The following is a 9,602-nucleotide window of genomic DNA, read 5'->3' on the forward strand; positions in this document are numbered from 1 at the left end:
GGCGGGGTTTTAGAGCGCCCGTGAAATGAGTAAATAAAGCCTCGGGCTGCCCCAAGCCCCGCATGGAGCCTTCGAAGAGAAGCCGGAAGTGTAAAGCTGCCGGGAATCGCTTCCTGCTTCTTTCCCTGCGAGCGGGATTTAGGGGGAGGCAGGCACGAGCGGGTCACGTGCTCGAAGCCCGCAGGCGGAGCGCGACGCGGTTGGTGGGTTACAGGCCACGTGGGCGAAAGTGAGGGCAGAGGAAGCTCGCCGCCCGCCCGGAGCCAAGATGGCGGTGTGCATCGCGGTGATCGCCAAGGAGGTGGGCGCGGGAGGGGCGGGGGGAGGGGAAGGGGTCCCAGGCGCTCCGTCCCTCCGGGCTCCCTCTGACCGCCTCGCTCCCCCCCCGCCCCCCAGAACTACCCGCTCTACATCAAGAGCATCCCCACCGAGAACGAGCTGAAGTTCCACTACACGGTGCACACCTCGCTGGACGTGGTGGACGAGAAGGTGTCGGCGCTGGGGAAGGCGCTGGTGGACCAGCGGGAGCTCTACCTCGGCCTCCTCTACCCCACCGAGGACTACAAGGTGTATCCTTGCCCGGTGAGGTTGGCGGGGGGGGGGGGGCGATCCGCCAGCAGAGAGAGATCCTGGAAATGCTCCTTTGAGGCCGCGGTTTGCAAACCGGACAGCTGGCCGATGGGTGGGCTTCGCTGCTGGCTGGGGAATTCTGTGAGCTGAAGTCCACCCATCTGGTTGCCAAGTTGGAGAAACGTGCTTTAAGACGTGGCTTAAGATAGGCTGTGCAAGCAGGAGCCTCCTCTGGGTCCTCCATCTGGTTAGGCTGGGGAGACTCTGGTGGGGATGCTCAGGTTAGGGTCAGAACTGGGCTGCAAAGGCCAAGGGACCCCTGGACCTCAGCCCAGCATGAGGGTCTCCTCTGCCTTTTTTCTGGTCTGTCTAGTAATCCGCTACATATCGGCAGGTCCAGGAGAGCCTGGGTGGCAGATCAAACCCCAGTCTGACCTCAGGCACCTCTGGATAAGCGAGGAAGGGACGCAGGGGCTGGAGATCAGCCTCCCATCCCCCAAAAGCCTGTGTCCCTTAACCAGCCAAGCAGCTACGGCTACGTGACCAATTCCAAGGTCAAGTTTGTGATGGTGGTAGATTCTTCCAACACGGCCCTCCGAGACAACGAAATCCGTAGTGTAAGTCTGAGGCATCTCCCAGAATCCTCTCTGGGAATATATATAAGCCCTTTTGTGATTAAATGTAACGGAAATGCTTTCTTTGCAGATGTTCAGGAAATTGCATAATTCGTATACAGATGTCATGTGCAACCCCTTTTACAATCCTGGAGACCAAATCCAGTCTAGGTGAGTTTCTCAACCTCAACAGCTTGAAAGAGTGGACTTCAACTCCCAGAATCCCCCAGCCAGCCAATTGAATTGGTAGTGAAGCAGAAGCCTGGATAGACGCCCCAAAGGCAGCCGGAGGGTCCTAGGTGCCTGCGAGAGAACCCAAATGCTGACAGTAGGGGGAGCAGGGGAGGAGGGGATAACCCTTTCGCAAACCATGGGATTCATACATTTCACTAGCCCTAGGTTGCTTTCTTAGTAGATTACCACAATGCCTCAATGCAGCCCATGAGGCCTGGCTTGTATCCTAGAACTTACTGCCTAGTGCAAGTGGTACAATTCCACGCTTGTTGTTTCCTAAATTGCAGAGACCGAATGGGCCAGAGCAGGGGCATTAATGAGGGAAATGTTTTGCACACAGAGCTACTGGTTTTGCTTAGTTTGCTCGCAAGCACAGACGTGTTTCAGATGTTTGGGGGCTGCACCAACTGGGGCTGCTTGGCTTTGCGTATGAACCAAAAGAGAAGAATATGGAAAAAGCCAAGGAAAGACGTCAGCTGGGGAGGGAAGGGAAGCTGCTGGGTTCAGCAGGTGGGCTAGTGGGATGGCTGGTGCTGGCACAGCAGAACAGTAACTACAAGGGGAGAACTGCCCTTCTTGTACTCCTAAATTAGCTCATCGGTCCGGTTGGGTTTGGCAGGGTGATCTGGTTCCTGCTTTAAACGGTTTCTCTCTCTTTTTCAAGGGCCTTTGATAACATGGTGATGTCCATGATGGTTCAGGTTTGCTGAAGATCCTGCCTTTGCCACCAGCTCCTCAGGCTGAGAAGACCTATCCTGCACTGAGTTATTTCACGTTTTCTGTCCTTTGCTGCTATATCTTTAAAATAAACTCCTTTGCTCAGTCGGTCTGAAGTGTTTGAAGAGCTACCCGAGGGGCATAATTCCCAGAATAATAGAATGGACCTTAGAGGACTTCTAGTCCAACCCCCCTGCTCAACCTGTACCATTCCACATAAATGGCTCTCCTAGAAGAGATCAAGAAATCCCCATCATAAGACTTTGGAGGAAGCTTATAGTAATGCCTGTTTGGGTTGAACAGCCTGGCTGAGGTTCCATTCCAAGGCCAGCCAAGACATTTTGCTGCAAGAAACAAAGATAGTCTTCCTTTCTCCATTTGAGGGCCAGGATGGGATCCTGTATGCTTTCCCTGTGTTGACTGTGGCCCCTGAATGCCTTTATCTCAGAATAGCAGAGCTGGAAGGGAGCTTGGGGTCTTCTAGTCCAACCCCCTGCTCAGGCAGGAAACCTTACAGGACTATTTCAGACAAATGTCCGAGCTCTTCTTAAAAACCTCCAGTGTTGGAGTACCCACAACCTTTGGAGGCAAGTTGTTTCACTCGTTGTTCTCACTGTCAGGAAATTCCTCCTTAAAATCCTTTTCAATGCCTTTCCACATGGTAAGTTTGGATGTCAGAAAGCTAAGCTAATTCTCCCTCCAGCTTGCTTTTTGCTAAGTCTTATCTTTAATAACAGCAATAAAGGCACATGGCAAAGGCCACCCCCAATTGACACTGAGGAGTGAATGTGCAAATGCTGCTGTTTGCCCAGCTCAGCGCCGAAGATGCCAGAGAGACTCCTGTGGGCAGCCACTGCAGTTGTAAAGCTTAATTTTCACTAGCAGGACCATTTATTTTGTAAAAAAGGTAAACGTCTTACAACACGGAACTTTATCACAAACTACATATCTGTTCATTGATACATTCATTTTAATATAACTCTCCTTTTTCATTTGGCTTATTTCAACTTCTGCCATTTATTATTTATGTAGGGCACAATCCCCAGGAAATTGCCCTGTGTAAGATGCCCTGACTTGTCCACCCTGGCACTTCCAGCTCAGCTTCACAGGGTCTAACCAGGAGACCTCCCCCTTCCCCTGCCTTAAATGCTTTCAGCAGATCAGTCCCAGCTTTCCACTTGCAAAAATGAATATTTTTTTTCTACATGGTAAAACTCGCTTCCGATGTCCCTGGTGCTCAAAGAGAAAACTTTGAGGCACAATTTACAGATCCGAGAACAAATTCTTTTTTTTTCTTGTCTGATGCAAGAAGACTAAGGGGAAAGATCATTTCAATAAAATGTGAACTTGTCTATTTTGACGCAATTAACAAGTTGCTGTGCTGATCTTTCTTTATAAACTCCACAATGCGTTAAAGATAAAAGGTTTTGTTGGGCACCCGAAAGCTCCATCGGCAGCAGTAATTGATGCACCAGGTTGTGCTGGGGTAGAAGGTGTGCAAAACAAGATTGCCTCAGGTGAGCCCTACAGTAAAAATTCCTTTATACTTGTTTTGAAGAAACTTCTTAAATTAATTTAAATTAAATTTAAAATGAGGAGCAGGGCGTATTGGGATACAGTGACCTGCAATAAATCCCTGCAAACCCAAGTCTCACGCCTGTCCTCCCAGCTGCCTGCCTGTTTCTAGCAAGGCTTCACAGCCGCACAAGGGAGGGGCATTTAAAAATGCATGCAAAGACCTTCAGGATGATTGCAAAAAGGCAGGGCAGATGTGCTGTTCCACACCCCTATCGCCAGTCCCTTGTACACACACACACACACACACACACACACACACCCTAAAGGCTGCTTGTATGACTCTGCCTAATGGGATGCAGAGAGACCCCAAATTTGCAAAAGGAGAGAACTGGATGGTTTTGCATCCCCTCTCCCGCAAACCCACCCAGTTTGTAGGGATTTTTTACAAGAGGGCTTTGGAGGTGGAGGCATAGGGGGTTGGATTCTGCAACAGGACATGCTGGCTAACTAGGTTTTGTTGTGGAGTGGGCCCCCTCCCTGGCCGGCCTTCCCATAATGGCCCTAATTAAGGGCTTTAAGCATCCAGGCAAAAGAGAATGGCAGCCTCCCCTCCCCTCCTCTGATATAATAGCATGCAGTTGCTGAAGAATGAAAAGGAATCCAGGCCCTTCCAAGAGAAAATGATGCACCCACACATATACACCCAAGCCAGGCTAGCAAGATTTGGGTACCACTCCTGGCTTCTTTGCCACCTACTGCTTTGAAGGAGAGTGGCTGCTCTCTGGACAAATGGGATGGGCTCCTCACAAATGGTTGACAAGTAACAACAAACACAGATCTCTTCCTCCTCCTCTCTTCCTTCTGAATTCCTCCTGGTGTGTCACTTGAGTTGTCTCCTTCGCCAGCTAGTAAGGTGCGTACCAGGCAGGTATCCTCCCATGGCCCCTGAAGGAGAAGAGGGTGCACCAGTCATCCGTTTCACCATCCCCCCTTTAGTCCGCCTGTGTCTTCATCCCCAGTACAGAAGGATAATTCAGAAGAGGATCTCAGGTCTTCTTGCTTGTGGAGCTAATCACCCAGGGAGGTGGCCCTCCAATCCTCCCTGAGGGTCTGGGGTGGCTTAACTGCCACCCAATGTTGGCAAAAGCAGAAGTACAGTATGGATTTCTGCAAGACTGCAATGGCAACTGTGAAACTAACAAGGTAGAGAAAAGCAAACTAGAGGAGCAGAAGAAAAAATATGCTTGTAGCAGTTTAAAAACTAGAGCTACGCTATAATTTGCGGCCAGATGAGAAGTTTGGGCTTCCTTCAAACACACAGAGTTAATGGAGTCAGGATTCAGCCTCCTTCCCCTCCAGACGGATGGCTTCCCAGAAAGGGTGCCATGTTGCCCACTCACCTGACTACTCTGTCACGGGGCCTGGAACGTTGCCCTCCGCAGAAGCTGGCATGACGAGGTAGGGCTCCCCGCCCTCGGAAGCGTCCCCTGGAACCACCACGGTCTGTGGAGCTGATCCCTGGGAAGTTGGTTCTTTTGGGCATCACCTGGTGCCAAGGAAGCAGACGTGAAAATGTGGAAATAAGGAGGCGGGCAATGAAAAGCAGTCGCACCCCAGCTCATTGGAAGGGGAATTAAGGTCGGTCAGCATATCAGCATCACACGCCCGCTTTCTGTACCAAAGGAGTTTGGGTGGCAGGTGTTGTGGAAACCGAGCCATCTCTTTCACCCATCACACAATTTCTCTGCACAGGGCACACAGTCTGAATCCTGCCACTGTATCGCATCAATCTGAGCTTCTGGGTTAGTGTTACAGTGCTTAAAGTGAAGGCATCTTCTGAAGCCAGCCAATTGAGTTATCAGCCTTGAGCTTATCTGCCCAGCTGGTATTCCAAAATTTCCAGGAAGGGCACTAAGTATTTTAAATGTGTTCTGCAGAAATGCCTTCTAATGAGCCACTCGGGGGAAGAGAAACTGTGGTGATGACAGAAGCTCAACTCAAACGGCACTTGGGTTTTGAGGGGGAGCAACCAAGGTCTCCAGGGAGTTTTCAAGCAGGAATTAGGGGTCAGAGATACCTATCCTCTATCCAGCAACAACTCCTGCTAATGGTAGCCTCCTGCACCAGGACAGAACCCCCCATGGGGCTTACCTTGATGATGCGGCCTCTGAATGTGCCTTCATCCAGTTCCAGGGCTGCTTTGAGAGCGCTCTGCTCAGCGAATTCTATGTAGGCATACCTGCAAGAAGAGAGGATGTTAAATAAAAATAAATCAATAGGCCCCTTATCATATTTTATGTCATCAGCTGCCCAGAGTCATTGGATATGAGATGAGTGGCAAATAAATTTCATAGATAAGATTGATGATAGCCCACCTGCCCTAGGAAACAAAGGCCCTGGACCAACCTGGGCAGGCAGCCCCTTCCTTCCTAACCAACTCTCCCCCCACGCTTTCCCCATAGCCATCGGTCACTTGCCCTTTCGGATGGCCTGAGAACTTGTCACAAAGGATGGTCACTCGGTTGATCTGTCCGCAGCTGTTGAAGTAGGACTCCAGTTCTTCGGCTGTTCCTCCATAATCTACCTGTGAAGATCCCGCTCATGAACTCCGGTGTCCCTTGTTTGAGAGCCCTGTAGCCTTATCAGCACCCAGAACTCCACTTTGTGAAATGATTTATAGACCCATGACATCTGGGAGTAAATTCCCACAGATGCAGGATCTGAAATCTGCTTCCTATCATGGGGAGAAAGTAAAAGCCGAAAGATTTATAGGATCTGAAGAGAAGCCAGAGTGCCAGAAGGGTACACTTAACAAAGCTGGTAAACAGGCTTTGTGACTTACTACTCTGCATTAGCATTGTAGTCTCCTGGCTAATGCAACAACGCCGGACTCTAAATAAAAGTCAGAAGGAAAGGGAGCACCTCTCAGACAGAAGCTCACTCTTCACGACAGATTCTTGCACATACAATTTCACCCCTCGTTCTTTCTTACATTTCCCACATAGATCGAGCGCTGGTCAGCCTCTACTTTCTTCTCGTTTATTCTAGGTAACAGAAGATCTGCACAAGAAAGACAACACTAGTAGTTAGGGAAGGGGGGGGGGGGCTTTGCCAGCCTTTCAGCCCAATGCCCTCCTTTGCCAGCCTTTGAACATGGGGCCTATTGGAGGAGTTGTAATCCCCCTGCTGTTATTTCCGATAGTTTTATTCCTTGAGACTCGGATCTGAGCAGCAGCCCCCACTTGAGGAAGGGCCCAGGGGCAATCCCCTTTGGGCAGCCCTGCTTGACACAAGACATACCTGGGTCTGAGCTCACAAGGAGGGAGGTGGCTTCATTCTGCAGCTCCTGCAACCATTCATCATCCTTCTCCATTGCACGGACTTTTGCTTTGATGGCCTCCAGCTCCTTCACCCCAAGGGAAGCCAAAGTAGAGGTGGAACACGAGAAGCACCCCACTTCCCCAGGCACAGAACTGTCCCTGGAAATGGCCCTTCCCAGCCCTCCCATGGGGTTGGTTTTTCCAATGTTTTTGTCTGGGCAAGAAGTGTAGACCTGCCCCACCCACCCCAATGTAGGCAGAGGAGGTCTAAGCCTTGAGGAGACCTTCCCCTACAAGAGGGTACATGTCTCAAGGTAAGACTCACAGGATCTTCTGCCTGCTGACCCTCTTTGTTGGCCCCTTCCACAGGAATCAAGGGCGAATCTTCTTCCATGTTTTTCTGCCAAGTAGAAATTTCAGCTGCATCCCAGGGAGAGTGGTTGATGTCGGGAGCAGGAGGATCACACCACAAGGACCCAGAATCAAGGAAGGGATGGCTTGGAGAAAGTCACATCACCAAGATTAGGTCCTTTGACTACCTAGGAGGCGTCCTAGTGTATTTCCTCCCTTTCCCTAGCCTTGACAGAGCAGAGTTCTTCCTCTCCCCACCCAGAGACCTTTCTTTGGCTTCTTCCCTCAGTTCCCCACCTTCTCTAGGTGCCCCTCATCTCATGTCCACTTGGGGGTCTGGCATCAGTCACCAAGAGCTGAAGGGAAGCGTCTTGCCCGTTCCCAGACAAAGCCTAGTTCCTATGAAGGACAAGCCTTCCAAAGACGTGTGTGTGTGTGTGTGTTGAGAAGGCTTTATCAGAGGCAACAGATCACAGCTTTTTGCTTTTCCATAACAGTATGAACAAGTAATTTCTCTAAAGGTCTATCAATCTAATCTGTAAAACCCAAAATCAAAGTTTCATTATTTTTCACATCCAGCCTTAGCCTACTGTAACAGAGGGAGTCGGAAGTCATTGCTTCTTTTTCTTTCCCTATCTTTTCCCCCTTCCCCCTCATTGTCCTCTTATTTACTTTTGTACTTGGTATTTTACAATACTTTATAACTTAATAAAACGTGATTACAGAGAAGGCTTTATCAGAGGCCACTCTTCACAAAGCGTGTGGAATCCACACCATCACAACAGCAAATACTACGCAGGGGCTAAATCGGAACTTCCTTTCAAGCCGGCCTGCAGATGAGCCAAGAGACCGTGGGAGACTCTCTCCTTTCCCTGTGACCACTCCTAACCTTGCCTCCCAAAATAGCTTCATGGCTCCCTGCCTGCACATTGCTGGGGAATGGAGTAAGAAGGCCCAGCTTGCCATGTGAGTGGGCCAAAGAGAAAAGCTGGGCTTAAGGACTGTTTGTTTTTGAATGCACGACAACAATGGCTTTGTTGCTAGTTCAGGTGTGGCTTTGGAAGCCTAACGGCCGCGAGGGCCACACTTCATGCTCTCCAGGAAGGTCGGGCTGTGGAGCCTTAACATCCCGTTGAGATGAGCAGGACTCGCTCAGGCAAATACTGAGCTTCATTTTAGAAGCAAACTCAAAACATTTTGCTATTTAAGCCTTACACACAAACACACATCGGTGCAAGATATTCAAGCAGGACCCCTCCTAAGCAGTTCTGTCTGTCTCCAAGAGCAAAAGTCGTTAACTGTGCAATCCATTATTGTTACTCTTTCAGGATATTCCAAGTTGGGAGACATTGGATGAATTCATGATTAGACTAAGCCATGGCTTGTAACCCCTAAACCTTACTTTAGGCCCCAACAGTTACCAAAAGCAACAAGCCGCTATGCTTTCAAAGTGAGCCAACATCCAAACTTCTGGGATTCTACCATGAAGGATCCTCAAAAGACCCCCTTAATTACAAAAATGAAGGCCTTGGAGGGAAGTAATGTTCTTGCAAACAAGGAAGCCAACCCTACAGTCATATCTTACCTTGCCCCAAGTCCAAACATGATAACACACACCCTTTTGGCAGCAAACCCTTGCCCGCTCCCCCGCCTCTCAAGGCCAGGCAAATTTGGAGGAAGCAACAGCTGAGGCAGAACCTCTGGAGCTCCGTTTCATCTCTTTAACAGCCAATCACGCGCAGCATTTCATCCGGGGGGGGGGGGGCGCTAGGCTAGCAGGGGAGGAAGAGCAAACAAACACCCTCCATCTCAACCTGGACACAAGGGCTGCTATTCCTATCCATTCATTGATTTATACCCCGTCTTTCCTTTGAGGAGCGTGGGAGTCTGTGCAAACTGGATTGAAGGGCAGGTGTCCCATAGAACCCGGGAGGGCTGCTGTGAGTCAGTGGAGTCACTCCTGAACTAAGGGGGCAGAGGCCTGGCCCAAAGGCTGCCTCTGCACCTGCCCAACCGTCTCTGAAAGGTGGGTTGAATGGGGGGCAACTGGGGCGTTCCTGCATCTCAGTCAGCCAAATGCAACCAAAGCCTTGATCTCGCACATCCAGGATCTCCTGTCTCCTGTTGGGCTCCAGCGACGAGACTTGTACGGCTGAGCCCTAAGGCGGCTACTTTGGGTTTGGCTTAGCATGCTGGACATGCCTCCCCCCTCCCCGCCTCCTATGCTGGCTCCTTGAAGCCTGTTGGCACTTTCTCAGCCTCTGAGGTTCTTCCGTTT

At 50.2% G+C, this 9,602-nt stretch overlaps 2 protein-coding genes across 3 annotated transcripts; one reads left to right on the forward strand and one right to left on the reverse strand.

Annotated features, from left to right (window-relative positions):
* The first annotated feature begins 50 nt into the window (after nt 1–50).
* Nucleotides 51–2,240, forward strand: TRAPPC2L (trafficking protein particle complex subunit 2L). 2 transcript variants are annotated; one of them, XM_081963549.1, is made up of 5 exons: nt 51–301; nt 397–569; nt 1,097–1,187; nt 1,276–1,355; nt 2,083–2,240. In XM_081963549.1, the coding sequence occupies exons 1-5, from the start codon at nt 269–271 to the stop codon at nt 2,126–2,128; spliced, it is 423 nt and encodes a 140-aa protein (XP_081819675.1). In that variant the 5' UTR covers nt 51–268; the 3' UTR covers nt 2,129–2,240. The 2 variants fall into 2 exon arrangements, with proteins under 2 accessions (XP_081819675.1, XP_081819676.1); XM_081963550.1 differs by having other exon boundaries at nt 57–301; nt 1,100–1,187.
* Nucleotides 2,241–3,120: 880 nt separating this feature from the next.
* PABPN1L (PABPN1 like, cytoplasmic) lies at nt 3,121–9,058 on the reverse strand. Its single transcript, XM_081963548.1, has 8 exons — nt 8,910–9,058; nt 7,299–7,470; nt 6,954–7,059; nt 6,646–6,713; nt 6,131–6,237; nt 5,805–5,892; nt 5,054–5,199; nt 3,121–4,598 (listed from the first exon to the last, which is right to left on the reverse strand). The coding sequence occupies exons 1-8, from the start codon at nt 8,927–8,929 to the stop codon at nt 4,559–4,561; spliced, it is 747 nt and encodes a 248-aa protein (XP_081819674.1). The 5' UTR covers nt 8,930–9,058; the 3' UTR covers nt 3,121–4,558.
* Nucleotides 9,059–9,602: the final 544 nt, after the last annotated feature.

The sequence above is a fragment of the Natrix helvetica genome (genome assembly GCF_964273705.1).
Source record: "Natrix helvetica genome assembly, chromosome: 10".
NCBI lineage: Eukaryota > Metazoa > Chordata > Lepidosauria > Squamata > Natricidae > Natrix > Natrix helvetica.